The sequence below is a fragment of the Passer montanus genome, unplaced genomic scaffold, assembly GCF_014805655.1.
Source record: "Passer montanus isolate IOZ18808 unplaced genomic scaffold, ASM1480565v1 scaffold65, whole genome shotgun sequence".
Lineage (NCBI taxonomy): Eukaryota > Metazoa > Chordata > Aves > Passeriformes > Passeridae > Passer > Passer montanus.
The window spans coordinates 367,334-393,533 of NW_024371593.1; the positions used below are offsets into that span (position 1 = coordinate 367,334).

General features: G+C 47.1%; 2 protein-coding genes across 2 annotated transcripts in view; one reads left to right on the forward strand and one right to left on the reverse strand.

Moving 5' to 3' along the window:
- Positions 1 to 4,408, reverse strand: part of SLC22A18 (solute carrier family 22 member 18) — a 58,628-nt gene extending 54,220 nt beyond the window's left edge. Inside the window, exons 1-4 of the mRNA XM_039728463.1 lie at positions 3,957 to 4,408; positions 3,683 to 3,870; positions 2,227 to 2,324; positions 76 to 221 (exon numbers count right to left, since the gene is read on the reverse strand). Of these exons, the coding sequence (XP_039584397.1) occupies positions 76 to 221; positions 2,227 to 2,324; positions 3,683 to 3,870; positions 3,957 to 3,981 (457 nt within the window). The 5' untranslated portion in view covers positions 3,982 to 4,408. The remainder of the gene's footprint in view (positions 1 to 75; positions 222 to 2,226; positions 2,325 to 3,682; positions 3,871 to 3,956) is intronic.
- A 16,010-nt stretch (positions 4,409 to 20,418) lies between these two features.
- On the forward strand, positions 20,419 to 22,069 carry CDKN1C (cyclin dependent kinase inhibitor 1C). The gene is made up of 3 exons (XM_039728356.1): positions 20,419 to 21,032; positions 21,122 to 21,248; positions 21,388 to 22,069. Exons 1-2 carry the CDS (start codon positions 20,582 to 20,584, stop codon positions 21,241 to 21,243), a joined length of 573 nt encoding a protein of 190 aa, XP_039584290.1. The 5' UTR covers positions 20,419 to 20,581; the 3' UTR covers positions 21,244 to 21,248; positions 21,388 to 22,069.
- Positions 22,070 to 26,200: the final 4,131 nt, after the last annotated feature.

The following is a 26,200-nucleotide window of genomic DNA, read 5'->3' on the forward strand; positions in this document are numbered from 1 at the left end:
CTAGAACAAGCAAAAAGGAGGGGAATCAGGCAGGAAAAGGAATTTGGAAAGCTACTCATCCCTGACTGACCTTACCTGGTATCCCATGCATGAACACTCCTGGCACCCTGGAGAGGAAGAGGAGGGGGATGTTGGTGGAGAGGGACATAAGCAGGAAGAAGATGCTTCCAGATGCACAGGAGAGAATTAAAGCTGCTCGGGCACCAAACTGGTCTGCAAACCTGGCACAGAAATGGCACAAAGTTGTCAGTTTTCTATTTAGGTAAAAAAAAAATAATAAAAAAAAAGACTTCTCAATAGCAAATCAGTTTTGCTCCTATTTAAGGAAAAAAACTCCACCAAACAGCCACAAACCCCTCAAGCCCCAAAACACAAACAGGCAAAAACCACAGCCAGATCAGGTTTTGACTCAGCTCTAACTCTTTGCTGTAATTCAACTCCAAAAAGCTTAAAAAGCTTAAGCTGGACAAAGTCTGAGAATACCACAGAAAGGGTTCTGAGCAACAGGGGCTAAGATAACTATAAAATAGGCCTTAGAGTTTCTCATTACAATTCCTTCTTCCTTCCCTGTATTTAAGCTGCCTATTACAGATAGCAGATGAATATTACCTTGCAATTAGTTGTGTTTGCAGTAAGAGGAACAACCCCCTAAAAATGTCAGGGTTGGTCTACAAAAAGAGCTAAGCTTAAGAAATTAAAAGCTTTTGTGCTGAGGGAGAGGTACAGGTCAAAACTTCGCTGTTTACATGTAAGCTAAGGCAGTTTACATTTGCTGTTTGTAACCTAAAGACCACAAATTATTACATTGTTGGTGTGGGGATTTTTTTGTTTTGTTACTTAAAAGTAAACACAGTGCTTTATCTTTTCATGTCTGTTCAGGAGCACCAGGCAAGAACATGAAAAACTGAGCTAAGAAACACATTCTCTCTTATCCCCTTTCTTCCTATTTTCTATTTAATCTGTCCCTACATTGACATCAAAGCAGTCTCATGACTAGAAAAATCGCTTTTGTCTCAAATCTACATTGCAAATTTTGGCTTCAATCTGGCTAAGGACACCTTCAGTCCCGGTCAGATTCTGGTTTGCCATTTTCCTTCCCTTCAGCAGTGACTCTGGATATTAGTGAATGACACACAGGGAGGAGAACCAGATTTCAGATGGCAGCAGATCCAGGACAGAAATACTACTCTAGGTTTGTGTATTAATAGGAAAAGCATTAAAAGTGGGCCCTTTGCACCATCTCCATTCTTAGGAATGCACTCCCTGCCAAGCAGTAATGTAGAATCAAATGTTGCTGTTATTTATTTGAAAATGTGTCCAAGGGCTGAGATCAGATCCTCAAAGTGCCACACTCCATGTACCAGAGGATCCTATAGAGCTCCCAACCTACATCAGCCAGAAAGTAAATTTCCTGCAGATGAACTGAAGCAGCACACACCAGCTCCCTATCCATTTATTAATTTGCTGATCAGCAGCAGGATCAAGAAGAGAAGTTAGATTTTCTCAGTCCCATTTTAGTTTTCTGACACTGCAATACACATATCTTTCAGGTTTTTATTTTTCCTGGTCTTTAGGAATGTATTCTCCCACCACTCAAATTTTTTTAGGGCAATTTGCATTTCATTAGGAACAGGAAAGTCTGTTCAATGGGGTAAAAAGGTAGAAAATCCAAGTATTTTCCACTCTTTTCTTATTTTGATGGCTTGACTTTATAGATATTCTTAAAATATTCTTAGAAGTTGTTAAAGTCCATGCAAGTCTAAATTTTATTCAACATGGATGCAGATTCAGCTGATGAAATGACACCACCTTCATTTATTGTAATTGACAGCTCTTAACATCAATAAATACCCTCCTTTTTTTTTGTTTTGTTTGTTTTTTTGTTTGTTTCCCAGTCACAAAACATTTCTAAGGTTACACATGGCTATAAAATATTTGCAGGATCAAGCTGTTAGGACCTGGGCTCAGGACTGTGGTGGTTCAAGCCCATTCCCAGGATATTGTTACACTTAAATGCGTGTCATTAAAATGTAGCTAAGTTAATATAAAGGCTGCTTCCATGCTGCAGTATTTCCAACAATAGCATTTATTTTTCCCTTGCTCATTATGAAACCCTCAAACATTTCAACAGGACCACAAACCAGAACGAAATTATTTTTATGAAAGTGTAAAAATGCCTGGCCTTTTTCAGCTATATAAAGGGTCATGAGAATCATTCTCACTTACCTTCCAAAAATGTAACCTCCCACGAGCTGGAGGACACCAAAGGTGGTCTGGAGATAGCCAAACCCCACTGAATCCAAACCTAGGCTCTTTGCCAAGTACTAAAAATGAAAAAAGACCAAAAAACAAATAAATGGAAAAGAAGCATGCTATATTTATGAATAAACATCTTAACATCTGTATGGAGAGGATCATAACTCCAAACAACCACTTCCTTCAGTTCCCCGCTCCTAAGAGTAAATCTTCATTGGGCCAAACACTGGCAGCTTAATAAAGACCAAATGTCTCTATCCCACACCCTCAAGGACAGGGAGGTGTGATCAAAACCATCCATTTTGCACCAGCTGGCAAGTTTGTATCACCATTTACCTTTGCAGTTCAACACAGCTGAACATACTCAGCAACTGCTAAGGGGGATAAGGGAAGTTTTAAATGTCTTCCTGCCTCCAGACCCTGCGCCTGGAACAGCCCAGCCATCCTCTGGGAGATAACTATGGAAAGGTTCTGGAGCTGTTGTTTAATCAAGCAAGCCAGAATCAATGAAAGTACAACGTGAGCAAATATTGCCTTTACTAGATGGCGCACCCACAGCCTGAGCTTGCAAAAAACCACAGATGCACACCTTGAAGAGCCAATGGGCAGTTATTTCTGATTCATGTTTTTGTTGTGTCATGCTTTTGTTTTGCCTGGAGGTGCAGGGAGACCTTATCTCGTTCTACAACTGCCTGAAAGGGATTGGTGGGGTCAGTCTCTGTTCACAAGTAACTAGCAATAGGACAAGAGGAAATGACCTTAAGTTGTGCCAGGGATGGTTCAGGTTGGATATTGCAAAATATTTCTGTACTGAGCAGATTGTCAAGCACTGGAACAGAGTGCCCAGGGAAGTGGTGGAATCTCCATCGCTGAAGGTATCTCAAAAATGTGTAGATGTGGCACTCAGGGACACGGTTTGGTGGTGGACCTGGCAGTGTTAGGTTTCTGATTGACTCAATGACCTTAAGGGTATTTTCCAACCAAAAGTCCTCACTGATTGTATAAAATCAGATACAACTGAGTCCAGTAAGTGAGAAGCAATGAATCCCACTGAGCTGGTTAATTTACACACTTAGAAAAACCCACCTTTGATCTGAAATCTCTGCTTCCTGATAGCTGCTCGATGGGTCACTCTCACACTCCATGCAAGAAGACACAAACTACATCAGCTTCACCCAGAGCTCTCAGGCCAGGAAAGGGCTCTGGCTGCTGCTGCAGCCCAAGTAATAAATCAGCTTTTACGGCCTGGCTGTACCCTGGACAGAGACACAGCCTGCCTGTTTGGTAAGAACACCAAGTATTCCTTTCAGTTTCAAAGACACCTTTCCTCTTTCCTGCTAAAAACTATCTTCTGACTTTGCTGGAAAGCCACAGAGCCTGGCATTGAAGGAAATGTGCTGTGGAGCAAGAGAACCCATATACTCACAGGCATGACTCCTATCTGCATGAAGAGTAAGGTCAGGTCCAGGGCCGCAACCACGTAGGCAACACGGATCACTCGCTGCCTTTTGGCCTCTCCCAGGGTGTCATTCCTCATTCCTGAGGCTTCTTCCTCACCTGCAGAGCTGGTTTTTGCATTCATAGTGCTCACAGAAAGGCTTGCTGCCGGACGGGCTGGAAAACGACACGGAGGCACTCGCTAGCTGTGAATGTGAAGCATAGATAAGGGGCACAAATTGTGTGCACAGTTCAAAGCTTACAGTGTGAAAGGTGCTGAGCCAGCATGCCACGGATTTAATGTTTCTTTCTTTCTTTTTTCCCTCTTCCCTTTGCTTGCGTGCTGGGAGGCAGGATCAGTAACCATGCATCAATCCACGGATCTGGTTCTTCAGCCTTGTGGGCTCACTGCCCCAAGTGTCATCACAACAAAAATCAGCTGGAGTGTCCCAGCGAAGTGAAAGTGAACATTGCCCCAAACAAGAGCATGTGATAAGCTCTTCAACTCTTTTAACTGCTTCACTTCCTTCACTTTTACTGCCCCTGGTGGCTCAGGAGAGAGGACTTTTTAATTCTTCGTGAAAGGCACTTTGCTTTTATTTTTGGAGGTTGCAAGTGAGGCTTACAGCAGACAGCTATTTCCAATTCCAGTAGGTTTATACAGATCCTGGAACAAACACAACTCTTGCATGTAGTCAGAGCCCCTCTCATCACCTTTCCCTGAGCCATTTTCCCTGCTTTCCAGGTGCTGCAAATTTATAGTAATTCTGAGCTAGCAAATGTCCACATGTGACTCCACTCAAACTACAGATTACCAGCCAAGGTCAAAAACATTTTTAAAAAAGTATTAAATCCACACAAATCATGAGGCTGACTGCCAACTGGGAAAAGAAATAAATAAGACTTATTTGGCCTTTGGGGGTTTTGTTGTTTGCTTGCTTGTTTACTTAGGGTTTTATTTGTTTGTCTGCTTGCTTATTTGCTTGGGGGTTTATTTGTTTGTTTCCTTACTCATTGAAGCCTGGAAGCATGGTTGAGGATTATCTTTCTTTTGAAGAGAAAAAGAAGGCAGATATTTCAGTGCTCTAACTTTGCAGAATTATAGGACTTTCAGAAGGAAGGCAACAGGAGAGCTCATCCACCCTGCTGCTTGAACACCTCGGTTCAGCTGTGGCTTTTTCTAGGCAAGCTTTGAAAATCTCAAAGAAAAGGGATTTGCCCCTTCTCTAAGTATCTGGGAAAGAAGTTTTTCCTACTGTCCAATCTGTATTTCTTGTGCTGCAGCTTGACCATGTCACCCAGTCCCTCTAATTTAGTAACACCTCGGCTTAGAAACAGAGTCTTGACTCACCATGAAGGCTGACACAGACACATCAACACAGAGACATGCACAGATGTCTGCTGGCTTGGATCTGCAGTGGTTGTCAGAGCTCCAGGATTGCAACCAAGCCTGGGGAGTGTGACCTGTAAGATGTCTGGGCACACCTTTTTGTTCAACATGTCACCACCGAGCCCTGGGATTTGCTGAAGACTGCCAGGCTCTACGTCCTGGCAAAGGGGAGGGAAGTCCAAAGGTTAAATCTTTCATCAGGGTTGGGTACCATATCACTGGAGATTGCACAGAAACAACCCTTCACAAACTCAGAGCATGAGTGAAAAAAGCACCTTTAAAAATTACTTTACTACAGCAATACTGGCACTCAAGCAGATCCAACTCACAAGACCCCAGAATTTGGATTTCTTACTGAGGAAGGACAATTACCCAGCACATATCCCAACCCAGCAAAAGGATCAGTGCTTGACACTGGGTTCATCTCAGAGCAAAACGAGGGATCTGCCTGCACTTTGAATGTACTTCAGCACATCATCACTCCCTGGCTTATGCTGGATAGGCACAATGTAAAAATTACCATTGAATAGAAGAGTAAAACTAATGACAGAATTCTGTTTATGGAGGTTTTGAGACAACCAAAAAAGCGAGTCATGCAAATGCAATGTACAACTGTACTTACAGGAAACCTTGCTGCCTTGGACTTGAAAAACAATAATTTGATTGGTGAGTTTGTCTCAGCAGCAACTGAAAACAGATCCCAGCAAGGCGACCAAGGCAGCAAAGACTTGCAGATGCAGCCACTCTCCAGCAGACAGGAGCCTTGTCCTGCCAGGGCATGCAGTGCAGACAGCTAGCCAGACACATGCTCTCCCTTGGATTTGGCTTCTTTTTACTGGCATTGACAAGGGAAGTGGAGTAAAAAACCACAGAGTTTAATTTCCAGCCTCTGGGGCTAAAAGCACTGTTCTAAAAAGCAGGAAGCTAAACTTGGTGCCTGCTGGGGAGGTGTCCCTGGTGAATAAGCTGTGATCATCAGTTCCTGTACACCCCCACCCCTGGATGGTTTGGCACCCAAGACTGCTCCTTAGCATCCCAGATCAGGCTGCAAGTAAGAAAATGCCCTGGGCCCAACTCGATGATCCTCTTCTAGCAGTTGTGTCTTTGGGCAGGATCATTTCTCTCCCCATCCCAGCACTTTGACCCACACAGGACAAAGGCAAGAAGGTGGCAGTTTTAAGCCATCTTTACAAGCCAATGGCCAGGTCATGTCCACGCTGCCCTGGCCCCAAGGATGCAGGGATTAGCTGTATTCTCCAAACCTGGCCAAGATGTTGGCAGACTCAAACCATCTCAGTATCCTCTTGCAAGGTCTTTTGCACAGAAACTTGGATTTTCCTGACTTTCAGTGCCTGATTTTTAGAAACTTCCCCCATTTTAAGGGCTAAATGTGGCAGCAGGAGCACCGATGGAAATACAGCCACTGTGATTGACACAAGCCAAATTCTCCTCCTCCCCTGAGTGAGAGGTATGACTGAAAATGTCTGCAGGAGCCTAAGTATGGTAGAGATTAACCCCATTCCCAGCTATGCTCCACTGAACACCACGTTTGCAGCCATGCAGCTCGGAGCCAGCTCATTTATACCTGCAGTGATAATGCACCACTAGTGACAGATGGCATAAGCTGGCCCTGCACTTTTATCTAAAGGCTCCTTCTGGCTCAATTATAGACTTCACCATGGGTAGCACTCAGTCACTGACAAGCCACCTTTGAAAAACAAAATTAATTTTAAAACTGGGGAGCAACAGGTTATGAAGAGGAAATGAGTTTTTCTTGCGTAGGATAAATAAACTTTGAATAGACATATATTTCAGGGAGACTACCAAGAAAATGAGCAAGGAGATAAATATCTTGTGGTAAAATTGCAGATTAGTCCATTAGCTATGCATTAAGCCTTGACACTTATTCTCAGCAATTTTGGAGTATTTATAGTTGCCTTCCTGGTGTGTCTTTCCTGAGGCCTATTTATCTGGTGATCTCTGAAAAAAAATTGAGCAGGAAACCTGAGAACATCTTTTAAAAAAATAATAAAATCTCTGTTTATGTTGCTTGGGCATAAATATTTTCTTAAATTGCTGGAATGGGAAGCAAGGCTAGCACATGCATAGGGAAGGGAAATCCACCCACATCAATACCAGAAGTTGAAAATGTTGGTTTGAAAACAATGAACTGGGTGAGGGGGGGGAATAAATCTCAAATCCTTCTGTGAACTTGGTGGGTTGTTTTTTTTCACAGAGGAAGATTAATATGATCTGGAGGAACATGAAGTACCCTGGGTGGGAGCTTACAGAGGGTCAAACCAAGTTTTCAGCCCCAAAGGAACCTTGAAGAGGCATTAAAATGTAAATATAATGGCCAGCAATGAAGGGCATCTCTCAGGCCTCAGTCCTGTCCTCTATGAATTTGAACTGGCCAGAGTCATCAGCAACACAAAAAAATCAGAGATGGGATGAAGCAAATCCTGCTTCAACGTAGAGCACTCACAAATGTTTGCCCTTGTGGGTGTGCATGCATACACATGGCAAGCATGAGAGCTGGCTGGGAATGCCAGGGAGGGAATCACTGCCTCTTGCTGTCAGCAAAACTTCCATTTCTCCTTGCAAAGAGAAACAGCACCTCTGTGTGCTGTGTACTGAGGGTGCCAGGAGAGACATGAGGTGCAAGTTGAATCATTATGAACATACCTCATCTCCCTGCCCAAGAAGCAGCAGAGAAAACCCTTCCTCTCTCCGGAAGAATACACTGAAAGGCCACCAACCAAAACCAGTGAGGCAGGCAGACATTCAGACATGGAGGGACATAACAACCCTTCACAGAGACACACTCCTCAGGGAGCCATTGTCCTGGGCATGTTTCTTAAACTCTGTAACATGAGAAAGGAAATGGAAGAATTATCTAAAAGCAATTCCTCAACAGTGGGAATGCTGAGTGGCTCTAATGAGGGAAACTGCTCAACACTAGCCATGGTTGGTGGGAGCCATCAAATCTGCAGGATCTGGCCTGATCCCTCTCTTTCCCCGACCCCAAGACTAAGGGAACAGGCCTCATTTGTATTCTGGTGAAAGATTTATACAGTTAAGCAAATAAGAGCATAGATGGCCTGGCATTGCCAAAATTATATCCCAAGTTTGTTGACTGATTTATTCTTTTGTCTAATTGTGTCCATGAAAAAAGCAGCTCACTAATGAATGGAAAAAGACTCCACATGGCCAGCAAAAAAAAAAAGAAGTAAAAAAAGCAGCCATGTTTAGTTTACAAAATAGCATAGTCTTCAGGGATTTTCATAAAAACTGCAGAGACAGTCCAAATCGACAATGAAATCAGATTCCTGGTAGCTGCTGAGCTCTTTTGGCTTTTTCTATGTGTGTATTAAATTGCAAAAGCAATTATTTCTAATTTGTTTTTATAAAAATGCTGGTGCACTTATTATGCCTGGCAAATTATTTTGTAAAATGGAAAAGGCTATTGTTCATTCTCTTGGTAAAGTCTTTGTTACTGAGCATATTAAACTGCAAATCACATTTTATCTGAAAGGTCCCTTCCAACCCAAAGCATTCTATGATTCTATCAAACATGGCTGGTTATTATTAACTTTTTAATGGTAATCCCTAAAGCTGCAGCTAATACTGAAGCCTCATTTGGTGCCCTGTAAACACAAAAAGAGGTTGAGACTCAAATGAGGGAAAAGCATTAAATCCTCCTTGCCTTGCAGATGGGACTCCAACAGACAGAGGGGTTTAATGACTTCCCTGAAAACAGAGGAAGTCTGTGGAAGAGGCTGGAGTCACATTCAGTCATCCTTTGGATGCCAGTTCCCTTGTTAACCACAGGGCAGTTTCTTCTCTCTGATATTCTGGAAAAATTCAAATAAAAGAGAACATTTCTGAATACTGGAATTTGACAACAAAGCTTGCAGATGAGACAGACACTTTGTCAATTGTAAAGGAGTTTTGGAAAAATCCTGTGGCTTGAATACAGGAGAGTTACACCAAAATGACATGACCAAATAGGAAGAAAAACTCAGTTCTTTGTACCCATCCAGTCTCCTGGGCTCCAGCAGGACCTCACTGGGGCAGGAGCCTCCTGTGCCTGCTCACACTGAGTGGCACCTTGTGTAGGATGATTTCAGCTCAGCCTGAGGACTCACTCTGGATCATCTCCCAGGTGTGGCCATGGCTGTGGCCCTCCCTAGAAAACAGAAACCCCTCGAGTTTCCATGAGCTGTTGCCACACAGTGCAGAAGGGCTGCTGGGCTGCTTCTCCTTCAAGCAGGGACATCAAAAACCAGCAAATGCCTCCAGTCTGTTATGCCAGAACACTGAAGAATCAGCAAGCAAAAGATGAGACCCTTAGTGAAAGCCCAGGTCTGCTGCATGGCCTCTCTGCTGGGCAAATGGTCTCTCCTAGACCTGACATTGCTCCTCCACAAGCCATGCTTGTTCCCAGCAAGCCTGACCTATCCATCTCTGGAGGAAAATGTGACTGAAGGACTGGTTGTTCCACCAGCTGCTGAGCAGGGTCCAGGCAAAACTCCACACACTAATAAGCTGTGGTGACAGCCCAGAATCAATGGGTGCTTCTGCTGCCTCTCTGTGGTTGTGTCTTCAGCTTCCTGGCATGTTGGCATGCCCAGTCTTCAGACAACTCTGCTGGATAATGGATGAAGCCCTGGGCTCCAAGATACACACAGTGCATTGGGAGTCCAAGGTTCACAGCCAAAGAATATTCTAGAAGTGACAAATCCGGATGCACACACAAATGGAGCCTGAAACTTCGCCTGCAATGTACAATATTTCATTCAGCTGGTATTACACAGCCACCTTCTGGAATCGCAGCAATGTCTGGAATGCAAAAGCTGTTTATCATTTAAATAACATTTAGGCCATTATAATTTATATGAGAATTGTGACTGATTGAGGCTGTATGGAGCTTCTTGTTGTGGTTTGCTGTAGGAATGCTGCAGATTTCCTCTGCACACATAACATTCTCCACACAATGGGAGTCCCAGACATTTTCAACTAGTCTCAAACCTTCTGCCTTTACCAAAACATTTTCCTGTGTCAGAATCAAACAACTGCCTGATTTATAAATCTCAAGCATTCAGGAGACCACCAGCAGCACAATGTAACAAGAATCTCTCTGTCATTCAGCCTTCCAACAAAGCTGTACACAGCACAAACAAAACACGGTGTGCATCTAGTGCTCCTGCAAGTGCACGTTTCTGTATAGAGCAAGGAGGAAAGGGCAAAGGATGTGTCTGTAAAACCTTGCACACCCCAGAGACAGCTCCCCTGCACAGAAGGGGGTCTGTGCTACATGCTGACACAAATCCTTACTAGTTCAGGGCCAGGGGAGACATTTCCTCTCGCAGTCTTGCACAGAACCAACATGCCATGGGTGGGAGAGGACAGCTGACCCCATGGCTCCACTCCCTACATGAGTTGGAGATAAACCTATGTTGCAGATATTTACTGCCTATAGCTGGAATAGAAAAAAAGATATCCAGAGTCATGCAGGCTGGATTTATCAGCAGCTCAAAGATGGTGAAATGTGCAAACATGACTTCACAGCCCCTGATCTGTCTGGTCTCTAAATGACTTACAAAGCCGCATGCAAGGTTCTTATTCTTCCTCTAAGTAAAACACCTCATCTCAGACGAAGGCTTGAATGGTCTTGCAAAGTCAGAGCAAATCCTGGAGTTCACACTGCTGCAAATTGGAGCAGAGCATGTATCCGTGCATATCAGTCAACTCACTGGGAAAACCAAAGGTTTTAAAGTTCTGGAAGACACAAGCCCTTGGAGGTGTCCTCTCTGCCAGCTAGGTCTGCACCCCCTGCATCAGCAATGAAGGCTGTAGCCACAGCTACTCGAGGACAACAATTACAATATTGATTTTAGTTAGAAATACAAGAACAGTGACAGTCCTACAAACACTGGGGTTTTTTGTTCAAACCACCAGAAGGCTTTGGAGATGCTTCATTGATTCCTCCTGGCCTGCCCACACAGTCTGCTTGAATTTACCTAAGACAAAAAGAAATGAAGTCACCTTTCCTTGAAGTGGGAATTCCTCATAAACTCCTTAGCACTGAGATTGTAGGGGGAACCCACTAAGGCTCTTGAGTGGGATATGAGGAATCCTCACAGTGGTTTGGGGGAAATTTTCAAGCAAAACCAGTGCTGAACACTGAATACAGCTCTAGCATGGACAGATAGATGATAGTAGAAAAGTTTAGAAGACATATCTAAGCTCAACCTACTCTATCATATAATTAAGTCCCACTTAAAAGATATCTGAAATTTTGCTGTAAGGAGCCAGAACCTGCATGTACCATTTGGTGATCTTCTTTCCAGTTTCAATCTCTATAGGCATGGCCTTCCCTTGGAGCAAACCATGAGATGCATTTCTAACACATTGCAGTTATGTCTATCACAAGAAACACCAAACCTGCTCAACTGTTCTCTCTTGAAAGCACATTTCTTTATAATAGTTCTTCAGAATTCTTTTGGAACAACATCAGGACCTGTGAATTAAATTTATCTCCCTTTGTAAAGAAGCAGAGCAGACTTTGCACACTGTTAGGATCCAACCCTGGCATCAGGACATGAGGGCACACACAAATTTTCCCAAGACAAAATCCCTAAGAGCTATTTATTTAAAAAAAAAAAATGTTTCAAAATACTTTTTAAAGCTTGTCCCCAAGATGATCACAGGCTCACAATGCAGAAATCAAGCAAGTTTTACAAATTTCTATACTATCTCTGTAAAATTGCCCCAGCAGGGCACTGGGAAGTAATTCTCCAACTTCCAAACTTGACTGGGTCCTGAAGGCTCCTGTTAAAACTGACGGCAATCTACTCAGCAGGTCTGCCCAGCCTCTCTCCTCACCACCTTCAAAACAATAAGGATTTATTCCTTTTATTTATTGCCCAGTACCGCCAGGGGAGTGGTGGGTTATATTCCTTCTAAGCCTCATCAATCAAATTGCCAAATTCAGCCATCTCTGTACAGGTGAAGCAACAACCACCACAAATCCCACTGGAGGTGCCCTCAGAAGCTGCAGGACTGCCAGGGCAGGTCAGAGACAAATCTTGCTTAATGACTGTGGTGCATAAAAAGAAAAGACTCTAGATTTAAGTTGCAGCCTGGTGGTTAAAAAAGGAGAAACAAAAAAAAAAAGTCATTCTTCCATCTGCAAAGCAAGTGCATTTGATCTAGAAAGCAATGAGATTCTGTAAACATAACACCTCCAGATGTATTTATTTCCTTCCAGAGCAAACTCACAACCATTTGGCCACTGTCAGCTTAAATGATTTCACCTGGTTTCTGTTTTCTCTTTGAATACCAACGATGACCAGCTGACTCATTTTTACTTTCAGAAGTACAGGATCTGGATTACTTGGCTTTAGACTGAAACCATGACCCCAATTCACTGGGAATTTTGCCTCTGATTTCCAGGCTGCCAGGATTTAACTTTCAAGTCTTTCATCCAGCTCCTCTCCTGCTTTTACTGTTAGGAAAACATTTGTTTCAGACTCATTTGGTCATGACTACATTTGAGAATGTGTCTCCTGGTTTACACCAGAAGAATTTGTACCATGTCATTTTGAAATGCCCTCACATGCAGTTTCAGACCCATTTGGTCAAGACTACGTTTGAGAGTCTCCTGGTTTACACCAGAAGAATTTGTACCATGTCATTTTGAAATGCCCTCACATGCATGCTCACTGAGCAGCAGTGAGGTATCTGTTATCTTGCACAGCATCAGGGTGTGGTTTTAATTGCACCTTCATGGAATTAAAGTTTAATTGAGAATCAGGTACAAATTAATCTCTTTGTGCCTGATTCTCCTGTCTGAAGTCCAAAAGTCATCCTAGCTGAAACTGAGAGCTGGGCACCTGGAGCTCACTGCCCTACACCCTTGTTTTAGCAATAACTCCTGAAAGAAGCTTCAGAGCAGCTGCTAAGGGGAAACTTGAAAGGCTACAGCATAACCTGATGATTTTTCAACCTGGTCACAGCACAGGAAAAAACCTGACTTTCTCCTGACCTCCACCATGTACCAAGGGACATTACAATCACATGTAATCAGAGTATTTAGTAACATTTCCAACCATGATCTCAGGTAACACATCCTTCCAGCCTCTGTCCACAGCTCAAGAACTGCCTCATTAAGAAATATAGCTGTGTCAGTGGGTGTAATGCAAACCATCAGAAAGCCTTTAGGCCAGTGCTACCTGTGCCCTTCCACCTCTTCTGCCCTGCTAGGGGACATGGCACTTGTTTTCTCTTCGGATCTGCAGGATGCTGAAGGCTAGTGGGATTTCTGCTGAGTGCTGTTGTGGATGGCACATACAAATCCCTTAATGCTGCCCCATATTTAACACAGGCTGAGCTCCCAGCAATGAGGCATAGCACTAAATGTTCTGCATTGTATAGATGTGCTCGTGGCGTGCTGCTGGATCCAGCTACAACTAACTCCTCACTCCATAGGAATACATACCTGATTGTGGGCATGGCAGCCCTATTATGGTTAAACTGCTGTAAGATGAACGTGATGGACTCCCCCAAGGGAGTTCTTTGAACCACTCCCTCAGCAGGTTCACCACTGGCTGGGTGATGTTTGGTCCACATTCAATGCTTGCAGCAAAATTAATGCTATGATTCTAGCAGAGAGATTATAAAGTGATTGCTTTCCAAGATTAAGAAAAAATAAAATTTTAGTGCTGTGTCTTCAGAAAGTTAGTACCATAAAAGCAAATTTAAAGCCATAGGCAAGAAGATAAATTAATCAAAGAATACAAACAAGAAGCCGGGGGGTGAGGAGGGAGGCGAGATTATCTCATCGTGCTGCGTCACTGCAGGATATCTCAACAGCCCATCGCACGGAATGGAGGGAGCAAGCCCTGAAGGAGAGGCAGATAAGAAGAGGGAATCCAGCCTGGAGTGCAAGAGAAGGAACAGCCAGATCCCACAGCACTGTACTGCTTTGCCAACACTCACAGAGAGGGAACCCACTGCAGGAAAATGTAAAATAAACAGAACTCCTGGGGCTCCTTGAGACATGCCAGGCCTCCATGAAGCCAGACAAGTGTCTCAAGGTCTACATCCTCTACAACTGGATCTGCTTCTCTTGGGCTGCCAGGGTTAGAGCTGCCATTGAGCTAAGTCATTATCTGTCACATTGGAGAAGTGGCAATGACAGAATGAGGGCTAATGGTTTTAAATCAAAAGATTTAGGATAGATATTAGAAAGAAATTCTTTGCTGTGAGGGTGGTGAGACACTGGTACATTTTTCCCAGAGAAGTTCGGGATGTCCCATCCCTAGAAATGTTCAAGGCCAGGTTGGATGGGGCTCTGAGCAACCTGTTCTAGTGGAAGGTATTCCTGCCCATGGCAGGGGGTGGAACAAGATAACCTTTAATGTCCCTTGCAGTACAACCCATTCTATGAGTTTATGATAGCCACGTTACACCTCAACCCTAATTTCTCACAAAATAAAGCGAGTGTATTCTTCTGTTCACAAATCTTGCCAAAGAGTGGTACAAACTTGGAACAACCTGAGAAACCCTTTAGGATGGTTATTACAGCTACAGTGTATTTCCTTACTCTAGAAGCACGGTGCACACAGTATGGAATTAAAGTCTGCAGTTTTCGATCGCCTGCTCTCCGAAAGCTGCCCAGGGCTGTCTGCAGGCTGGTGGCCGGGAGAGCAGCGTCTGAGAGCTCTGAGAGCTCATGCCCTGAGAGCTCTCTGTGGCGAAGCAGAGAGCCTCATAGCAGCTACAGCACAGCCCGGAGCCCCTGAGGCGGCGAACAGCACCTCAGTTCCCCGGGTCACACGGGGACACCGCCGGGCTGGGCGGCAGAAGGCGCCGGCACGGGCGGGCTGCTGCGGGCAGAGCGGGCGGCAGCGCGGAGGCCGCGGGCCAGGCCGCGCTGCGCAGCGCCGGGCGGGGAACGGAACGCCGACATTAGAGGGCACCATTGCCCCGCGGATCTTCCCATCCCCGGCTCCGACAGGGCCCCGGGCTGGCCACCAGGGGCAGGGACCTGCGGGACGGCGAGCGACCAGGTGCGGGCTCGGCCCGAGCGCCAAGGCGGCTCGCCCCGGCCGGCGTTCCGCCAGCGCCGCAAGGACTGGGCCCATCGAAACTTGGGCTTTACTCTCCCTTCACACTGTTTTTAGGTCTTCGTCGTCAGCATTCTTTAGACAGCCTCCACTTCTCGAGTGTGTGTTGCTTTCACAGTCAGATTTCATGACGTGGGTTTGGCTTTGGGGAGTTTTTCCGTACTCTCTACGTTTTGTTCCCTCTAGGCATGTGCTGCGATCCATGTGAAGATGCCTCTGATGCACTCACCGCTGCTCCTGGGCTTGCTTTGGGACCAGGCACCTCCCTCTGCAACAGTCCAGGCCATGAACGATCTCCTTCAGGACTAGACTACCAGCAGTAAAAAACCTGTTTACTTAAGAAACATGAAACCAAAAATAAAACCTGCGTAATGGCCCCTTCACCACTACCTCCCCCTACATAAAGTAGAAATAACCTATGAAAAGCTACTCCAAAAATAATATTACCGTGGATCAAGATGAAAGGCGAGGGGAATGTCAAAACAAGCAAAACGCAAACCTCTAGTTTAATGCAAAGAGTGGCAATGAACAGGACCTGTGAGCGTAGAGCATGACTTCGACAGCAATTACACCAACAGAAAAGCAGGGAATATAAATAAATGGAGCATTTAACTACTGCTAAAATAGAACTACACAGAGATCAAGCAAAAAAGAGCCACCCTCCACAGATACGTACTGCGAGCTCAAAATGCTGCTTGGTACCTGCGAGCTCAAAATGCTGCTTGGTACCTGCCATTCCCAGCCTGTTTTCCCAGATAACAACACAGCATCCTGCAAACGAGCCAGCCTCCCAGTCAGGATGAAGAGCCAGATGGCGAGTGGAGTTCATCTAGTAAAACAACATGATGGCAAGAGGAGTGTGAAGAGAGAATGCAATGGCCCCTGGTGCACTGGCAGGTCCATCAATAGATTAGGCTAAATTCACTGCTACCTTTGTCCTACCCTAATGATGCACAGCAGCTGGACAGCAAGGCTGGCTCTTCTTTTAACAACCAAGAACAGAAGGAATAATTTAAAAAATAATTAAAGGAAATTAAATTAAATGAAGCATATTTTTTTTTGTCTGAGATATTAGCTTGTGCCTTTTTTTTTTTTTGAGAATACAACAAAAAGCAATTCAAACTGAATTAAAGCTGTCAGAATTTTTCCGGAGTTCTGCTCAGTTTCCTTTACCCATTTTAACCCCTGAACTAGTGTGGTTTTGCCCAGCTATCAAATCAAATAATTTGACATTTTATGACCTTGTCAAGAAACGGAAAATTCTGAGTCTATACCAGTTTGAATAATTTGAATTGTCACTTTGGTGGTAGAAAAGCCTCGCTGAAGAGTTTGAGCAGTCTGTCCTAACTTGAACCCCAATTGTAATCAGTTTATTTAAGCAGGATTCCAAAGTACCAAGCAAAATTGCCACTGGTATAAATGCAAATTGCTTGTGATCACATGCTTAGTAAAAGAGAAGTGCAGAGAAGATAAAGTACCAATGTCTATTGGTTTGTGCCTCTGCTAAAGCAATTATGGGATATAACATGTTCTGAAATGAAGCAATCACATGTAGATCACACAACATTTGAAGAATCTTGAGTTAAACATTGCTGAGCGTAGATGATAACCGTGCACTAAAGGAAATGAGAGGAGAGCAAAGCACAAACCTCCCAGCCTCAGGGGCCCAACAACAGGTCTGCTTGTCTGGCAGCATGCTGAGGACAATCCCTGCAGAAGTTCACTCCAAGACTTGCCAAAAGACTGAGGAGTGCTCCTCCATGGCACCACGTGATGGGGACTGCTTGCCTCTATACATAAGCATCTCACTAAACCCTCTCTTCTGAATAAGTTAACCTGGAGCTGCACAACAGCCAGCCCCATCAGCATGACAGCACTGAGAATCTCTCTTTTGTTACCTCCATAACTTCTTATCAGATCTCCTTGGTTACTCCTCGCTCAGTTTACAGTGCAAGGACCTCTCTTCCCCTATCTGCCAAGCCATCAGACTCAGCCCTGGCTCTGACACTCAACCTGGACCCTTTCCAAACAGAAATAGTCAAATGCAATAAACCTCCTGCAATTGCAATCCCTTTACAATGATGCACAGGCCATAAAGGAGTTTGCTTTCCCCTCACCCTTTTGAAACAGAATAGCCAGCAGGAGTACACACTAGTTAAAGTCATTATTTTTCCTGACATAAGCAGATATGACTTAGATATTTTGAGCAAAAACATTTCATTCTCATGGGGCATTGTTCTAACCATAGCAGTAATTACTCTGCTCAGTGTTCTGGAGCAGGAATTTCTAAAGAAGCTAATAGGCTGGGTGGTAGGAGCTCTTGGGTAAGATTTTGTGGCTTATGTTAGGCAAACTGCTGGTTTAGAGGATCATAACCTACCCCTCTGGCCTGAGAGTTCACAGATCCACTAAATTGAAAACATCTCTCTGTGCATACAGTACTTCCTTCTCAAATGGGCTGGATGCTCTATCTCCACACAAAAAAGAAAGACTCTTGTGAGCAGAAAGTGACCAGGACTGTCACTACCACCTTAAAACCTAAATGTATAGTGGGACAAAAAAATCTAGTCAAAAGCATTAGAGAGCATTAACAGTGAGGAAGCTGAACTAAAAAAACAGGGGTGGTAATCTCAAACCGGAGCTGCTTTACCTCCCAGGTGAGCTGGAAGGTGAAGTGGCCTCACACAAGGCAACTCCTGAACGTTGAAACCGTCGTTCCTTGCCTCCCTCAAGCGCTGCGTAAATATTGGCTAACCTCTGGGAAGGGTTTGGAAGGACAACGACGTGGATTTTGCAGAGGGCGTGCCCACGTCTTGCAAATAGCGGGGGATCTTGCTCATGCAGCTTTCATGGCAGGAATGTCTAAAATCGAGGAGGCAGAACACAGGAAAGGCAGTTGCTGGCCTTGCTGGCACAGGGGGAGGATGGCAGCAGGTTTGTGAGAGCTCCTCACAAAGAGCTCCTGTCTGCAGGGACCTGGCCATTGCCTTTTGGCTCGAGTCTTGAATAGAGGGCACTTTTCCAGCAGGTTTCTTGGGGACCTCAAATTATTTTCTCTGCACAGCACATTTATTCCTAAAACCACCCCAACCTACATCCTAAGAGATGAATTTGATGGCTGCTGAAAGAAGTCCCCAGGTGAACACCTTGCCATGTTCTCCAAGCATCCCAGCTTGCAAGACCCACACCTCCTCTCCTGGTTGAACCCGTGCCTAAATGATATGCACCTCCTGCTTTTTAGGATGATGTGCTCTTAGTGATGAGGAACTTTTCATTACCTGCTCCCTAAATTATAATCTTGGGGCCAAGAGACCTCCATATGGCCATCTTCAAGGGCCATTTTGTGACAGAAAGGACAGTGAGGTAATATTCACCTAAAACAGCCACTTGGGTAGGTTGTCCAACTCATCTGGGAAACTCAGAATGACTGTTAAGAACATAACATCTGAATAGGCATCTTTAAAATAAAAAAGTCTTCACATTTCTTAAAACACCAGTGGTATCACCATTAGTGAAATGAAAGTGGTCTGTACCACTGGCCAGCAAAATCTTTGCCAGCTGTGACTCCATGCCTGCCCAGGAAACAAGTGGGGATCTTCACCCTGAAGGCACTTGCTGCATCTTCTTCTCTCCATCACCAAGCTACAGATGCTCCCCATCAAGCACCCCATCTGTCCTGACAAACATCAGGAAATTACTTCAGGAGATCAAACCTGTCATGGCATCTCACTCTTCAGCAGCCTGAGCATGGATAGATCCTTCCTGTGCAGTGAGCCAGGCTCCAACATTTTTTCTGCCAGCAGCAGCCAACCACGGGTCCATGGATCCAAACCCACGGGCACTGCTGGTACCTCCTGGTGCGGGCAGACTTTGGAAGCACCACTGAAGGTGCAGCACCTGGGAGGTGACAGGGGCTGTCCCAGCTGCCACAAGCTCCTCACTGGCATGGCAAGTGCGGGAGTGAGGATCCCCAGCACTGCTGGAGGGCTGCTCTGTCACAGAGGTGGGACAAATATGGAACACCACAAACTTACTTTGGTGCAGCTGGCAAGGCCTTTGCATGGATGCAAAGACAAATGCCTCTCTTCTTGAAGCAGACCTACCTGTGGGCACCATTGCCCTAAGGGGCCTAAAGCTGCAACCCCTCCAGCCCTGCAGCAAGCAGCATGTGGGGCAGTCTCTGCAGAGCCAGCACATCCTAGGAATTATTATTATTTTATTCCCTCTAGGAAATAAAACCATCCAAGTTATCTTTGCTCAAGGGTTTGAACTTCCCAAAGGCAAGAGCCACAGGGATGTGAGTCAGGAGGTCCCAAAACACGCAACATGAAAGAGATTCTTCTTTCCCCTTGTCATCTGCAGATGAAAAAATCATTGCCGTGATGACCCTCTGAGAAATGCATCAACACTGTGATGATGTTCTGGGACCAATTTTAGCACCGTGTCAATTATGCTCCCCCTTCTTTTCCTTTCATACTCCTCCATCCCAAAACAACAAAAGGCAATGATTGCAGTGACCTGCAGAAAATGTAAAGCACAAGCCAGCTGATCCCTGGCAACACAATAGCAAGATTAGTTCATCTGCAGCGAACAAACACGTGTTATGTGGGTTTTAAAGTCAGGAGAGGAAAATGCTGTGGTTTTCATGTACTTCTATTCACTAAGGCTGCAAGTTATTACTTCCATGCAGCTGAGAAGCCCTATTTTTAAAAATAGCCTTCAGCTTGTTTTGAAATCTGCAAGCATCTCGCTTTGTTTTGCAGCAGTGTAATAAAAATCTCCGAGCCAGAAACGATCCCGTTTTCCTCCACACGCATCACCTCCCCCGCGCCAAGCCCCCGCGCTCCACGGATGCTGAAAAAACTGGCGACACTCCTCGAGGAGGAAAAAAAAATCCCAAACAAAATAATAGTAAAAAATAATAGTAAAAAAATAATAGTAAAAACACTCCCACACGCACCCTTCACGCGGAAAAGGCAACACGGAGCGGAGGGGGAAAAAAAACACCCCCGAAAGTCGCCGGCTTGGAAGCGGCGGCGGAGCCGCGGCCGGCGGCAGACAAAGGGAGCGGGGGCCGGCAGCGGGCGGGGAGCGCGGCAGCCGCCCTCCGGGGCCGGGCTAGCGCCGGGNGGCCGGGGGGCGGCGGGGGGGGCCCCGCCAATCGCGGCGGGCCGGCGGCAGGGAAACACTATTATGCTAATGGTGTTTTGCTCGCACTCGCGGGGAGCGGGGTTTAAAAGGCAGCGGCCGGGGGCAGGGGTTCAAAGGCGGGAGGCAGGGCCGGTCTGAGCGCGGCAGGGCGAGCGCACGGGACGGGAGGAGAGGAGCGGCGGGGGGGCACCCACGCCTTCCCGGCCCGGCGGCGATGTCCAACGTGCACCTCTCCGGCACCGCCGCCCTGGAGCGCCTCTCGGCCCGGCGAGCCCTGGTCGGGCACGGCCGCAGCCCCGTCTGCAGGAGCCTCTTCGGGCCGGTGGACCACGAGGAGCTGGGCCGGGAACTGCGGGAGCGCCTGCGGGAGATGGGGGAGGACGACCAGCGGCGCTGGGACTACAACTTCCAAACCGACACGCCGCTGCCGGGGCCCGGCCGCCTGCGCTGGGAGGAGGTGGAGGCCGGCGCCGTGCCCGCTTTCTACCGGGAGACTCTGCAGGTGGGACGGTGCCGCGTCCCCCTCGTCCGGGCGCCCCCTTCCCCGCCGCCGCCGCCCGCCGCCGGCAAGGGGCCCGGGGGCCGCCTGAGCCGGGAGAACCGCGCAGCGCCCCGCCGCCGCGGCATGCGGCTCCGCCGGAGGGGCCCGACCGCCCGCATCACAGGTGCGTGGGGAGCCGGGGAGCGCGGGGGACGGGGGGCGTCCCGCCGCAGTGGCTGACGGACCCCCCTTTCCTCTCCGTCCCCCATCCAGATTTCTTCGTGAGGAGAAAAAGGCCGGCAGAGCCCAAGGCGGCGGCGGAGCGCCCCGCCGGCTGCCCGCCGCCCCCCGCCGCCGTGCCGGCTGAGCAGACTCCCCGCAAGCGGCTCCGGTGAGCCAGGTAAGACGCGCCCCGGGAGCGGGCGAAGCTGTCCGGGCGCTTTCTGCCGCGCTCTCTTACTTACTTTCTCCACCACGACCAATTTTTTTTTCCCCCTGCTTATTTTTTTTACCCCCTTCTCCTTGTTGTTCTTCTCCAGACTTTTGCACTACTGCACCCACGGGAGAGGCGCGCCGCCACGGGAGGCGCGACGCCCCGGAGGCGCGGGGGGCCGGGGCGGGCGGCGCGGCGAGCCGGGACCCCCCCGCGCCCGCCCGGCCCGGGAGCGGCAGCCGGAGCGGAGCCGCAGCGCCGGCCGCGCACGGAGCAGTGTTATCGTACAACAGTGCAATGTATGACGTTCTGTATAGAAATGTATTATGCCTAATGTGAGTACACTGGCCAGAAGTGTAAAGCTTTAAAAGTCATTTATAAGAAATGTTTAATCTCTGCTGAGCTCTCAGTGCAAAAAAAAAAAAAAAGGAAAAATTAAAAAAACAAGTGTATATTTGTACAAAACTTTTTTTAAGAGTTATACTAACTTATATTTTCTATTTATGTCAGAAACGTGGATAACTTTGACATCCAATAGTCTTTTTTTTTTCTTTTGGTTAAGCCAAAGGGCACTATATTTGCTTTTGTTATTCACAAAATGTAAATTTATTTTTATAGTGGATTTTTTTTTTTTGCATTCACAAGATGTAGCTATGAATCAAAATATTTTTTAGACTTTACTTGAAGACAAATCTGTTTCAATGGATCCTGAGCCGGTCTGTACCACTGCCATTGCAAATAATGCCACAACTTCAATAATAAAATTAAATAAAAGGAAACGGCCGCAAGCCTGCCTGGTGTGTGTTGGAGGGGAAGTCCGGGGGGAGAGGGGGGTGGCGGAGCCAGCCCCGGCGGCTTGGGCGGGGGAGCCCAGCCCAGTCTGAGTCTCTCGGTGAGGGGGTCCCCCCTCGCCGCGGGGCCCGGGTACCCCCGGAGCACGACCCCGCCGCGGGGCGGGCGGGCGGTCCGGAGCGGAACGCAGGGCTTCTCCCTTAAAAACAAGCTCAAACTCCTGAGTACTGCCGGAGTTAACCAAGCGTGAGGGGAGCACACGCCCTTCATCACACCCTGCCTTCGCCTTTCGGCGCGTTGTAATGGTTACTTTTAACAGTTCACCCTTTCTTCCCGAGGCCGTGTCTGCCCGCCCGAGGAGCGCGGCTGGCCCGGGGCCGCCCCCCCTCGCCGCATCGTGGCTGGGGCCGCTGCCTGCCTCTGCTGGGGACAGCCTCGGGGGGTGGCTGGTGCCAGCGGGCCGTGCCCCCCAGCGGGCTCAGCTGCGGGGGACGCCCCTGTCGTGGCTGTGCAAACCTTCCCCCCTCCCCCGCTTTCGGCCGCGGGCCCTCGCTCCCCAGCCCGGAGCCCTGGCTACTGCAGGGAAGCACTTCCTGGTACCTCCTGCCCAGCAATGATTTACAGGACAAACACACAACAGTTCTGGGAAAGGCAGCAGTTTCAGCTCGCCCTAAAAGACGTAAAAAGCAAGACACCACTCACACAAAATAAACCCTCCCACGAGACGAAACAGCCAGCGTTGTGACAGTGCTTTGGTGACAGTGCTGTCAGAGCCGTGCACGGGCAGCACTCTGCGGCATCACCGCGTCCCCGTGGCCGGAGGGCAGGTTAGAGCCGCGGCATCCTCAGGCAGCCCCCCGGCTCTGAATCCCAGCCCCGCGCTGCCCGGGAAAGGGGGACACACCAGCTCTGGTGCTGGCTGCAGGTGGTGCAGGATTGGGATGCTGGAGAGTGCAGATGGGGAGGAGGACCAGGACGTGGGGACTGACTGGGCTGATTTACTGGGCTGATTTATGCCTTTCCGATTCCACACCCCAACTTGGCACCTCTGAAATGCTGCACCCCCGCGCTGGACCCAGCAGCTGGGGCGGACCGAGAGGGCGTCACTCCCTGGCTTTCTGATCTCTGTATGATACACTTCCACAGAGCGGGAGGGAGCTGGGAGAACGAGGTTCAGGGTGAATAAGGCTCAAGGTTTGCCCACATCGTCTTCCCCCGTCACAGAGCTCCTCTCTCCCCCCCTTTCCCCTTTCCCCCAAGCTCTCCCCCCGCTGTCACGGCCGCCAAACGCTCCTGGCTGTAAAAGTAACATTGATTACCTCCAGCTCCCTGATCGCTTAATCAGAACGGGATTATTTTACACGCCCGCATCAGTGGCCGCTGACTCAATACGATTTTCCCCCCCTTTGAAAAGAAAAATAGCTTTTCCCTTTCCTTATGAAAGCCAACAATACCCGGAGTGAGGCAGCTGGATCCTCCAGGATTTATGGGCTTTTCTCTCGCTTTCATGAAAGCAGGTGCCTTTGGGACCTCCATTGTCCCAGCCCGCAACTAATAATAGGACTTTTTGCAATGAAAGATCCCTGCTCCGAGCTTCCAAATACCTCGGCCGGAGGAGCCACGAGGTGTGCCCAGCCTGGCTCGGGAGGAAAGCCCGCACCGCGGGGACAGCTCAGGCACGGGGCTCTAGAGCAAACAATCGCAGCCCCCGAGCGGAGCCGCGGGGCTGGCAGCCCGCAGCAGGGAGTGCCCGTCCCGCAGCAGGGAGGGAGTGCCCGTCCCGCAGCCCCGCGGTGCGGTGCGGGAAGGTGTGCGGCCGCCCCCGCGCCCTGCCCCACCCAGCCCGGCCGGCCCTCCTCGCCCCGGCACAAAGCACACTGCCCCTATTCTTTCGGCCTTTGTAGCCATATGGCAAATCCATGTAGACACAGCCAACATCCATTTATTCAGGCACATAATGTCCCGCAACAGGGAACAATTGGAACTTTGTTTGCTTCTATTATTGATGCGAATGGGCGACAGAGAGAGAGAGAGAGAGAAAAAAAATCATTTAACTATAAGAGATATCCAGCTAATTATGAACCATATGTGCCTATAGTTTCAAAGCAATCCAATGAAGTTCATTTTAAATCTAGACTACTTTATTAGTACGGAAGACAGATGTCTCAACAGTACATGCATCAGGGGAAACCATGTAAAGAAGTTCTTGAAATATTTAACTAGGACTCATTCATTGTCAGAGGGGCTTTAAAGTGCCCTTTATCATGAGAATGCATAGGCAGAAGCGGAGGGAGGCTGCTGGTTGTTACCGCCAACCCACTTACCCCTTAGCGCTAAATCCCAAATTCCACTTTGGATTTGACGACAGGAATATTTTTGGAAAGGATTCAAAATATCAGGGGTCTTGAAGGACCGAGCTTGCTGCTCATTACAGCTACAAAAAGTCAGGTCATTATTTGAGCTGCCTTAATCCCAGACTGAAACCAGCTACGCAATTAGAGGAATAATCTACTCCAAAATCACCACCGCTCCCTCTCCCTAGGAGCAGGGCCGAGCATTTGGAGCAAGGCTACTGCAGTTCCTCCCCTGCCCCAAGAGAGACCAAGACGGGAGTATTAATAATACTGGACCTCCAGAAATTTTACATACAAGCATCTCTCGATGTGAATCTGTGGTGGGCACCTAAAGGGAAAGGGTGCTGAAGGAAGACTGGAAGGGAAGCCTGGTGGGAGGAAATTTCTCAGAATTTTTTTTTTTTTTTTTGGATTGCAATTACCAGCAAACAATCTTGGCAAAAAGGTATCTTTATGAGCTCAGCAACATCTACCAGTAATTAAGCCACTTCAGTTAGATGAATGCAACATATGGTTGACACTGGGAATCATTCTCCTTCCTAGCCACAACTTTTCTTTCTGGGCCAAAACTTGTTCTATTATCACTTAAAATAAACAAAACACTGCTTTCCACTTCTTCAGCAAATATTTGTTGCTAATGAGCAGGAGGCATATGTAATAGGATTGGGGGGGGGGGAACCCCATCATTTTTAAAGAATAATTTCTGATGTTTCGAAACAGAAATAAAAAAATAATTTGCAATGAGTTGTGATTGCTTGGTAGGATGGCTGCACAGGGAGATTCATGTGAAGGATCCACAAAGAGAGATGTAAAATGGATTGACCATTTAAAAGCAAAGAAACAGATATAAAGAGTTGTAGCATATATACACACATTTGTATATATATATACACACACACACACAAGAAGTAACTAACCAGGGAGTATAAAATAATTCATCAGGGTTTTTTAAGCCACATTGTCACCTATTGCTACAGGATAAAACTAGAATGGTTTTCCAACATCGTCCCCTCCTGTACCTGCTCAGAAATGTTACTCTTGACAATTACTTTTAGAACAGGGTGAGCCAAAACACAAACCAAACATCTTTACTTAAGACAAAATGATGGGATTATATCTGACTGTCAGAGGATGGAGAAAAATGAAGTATCTTCTCCCCACGCATACAGTATCTAATACTGAAGAGCACACAACTCCCAAATTCCCAATGAAAAGTTCTTCATGTTTTGGTTTATTCCGTTGTTTTTTAAACCAAGAGGGATTGTTAGCCATGTCCAAGAAACCTTGGTTGGAACAGTTTTTTGGGAAAGAAGAGAGAATGAAAGATGCCCAAACATTTAGATGAACTGTATAGAACACAAAAGCCCTGAAACAGGCCCTGCTGAGACAAAAAATAGCTCAAACTCTTTTAAACAGAGAACAAACTAAATTTTGGACCCACTTTCCACAATCCATGTGGCCAAGCCTCTGCTCCAGGAAAACAAGTGGCCTCACATCTACATCTGTGGTGTCATGTGGGTCCCAGTCTACAGGACGGGGATGCAGGGAAAGGGGACAGGAGGATGAGGAGGCTGTGCCAGAAAACACCTAGGATGGGGAGAATGAGGCATGGGTGGGGTACACTGGAAGAGGTTGGGCAGAGAACACAAAATTCTACTGGTGTGCACCAAGGGAGGGAGAGAAGGGAATAGGCCACAATATTTATACCCTGTGCATTCCTTCAGAGACTGCCTGGCCCAAACACACCTCTGCTGTCAGCAAACACCCATGAAA

Excerpts from the sequence above, each read along its gene's own strand:
- CDKN1C (XM_039728356.1), top strand. The coding sequence starts at position 20,582 with ATGTCCAACGTGCACCTCTCCGGCACCGCCGCCCTGGAGCGCCTCTCG. Across the intron at positions 21,033-21,121 it reads CCCGACCGCCCGCATCACAG|ATTTCTTCGTGAGGAGAAAA; the intron begins GTGCGTGGGGAG and ends TCCCCCATCCAG.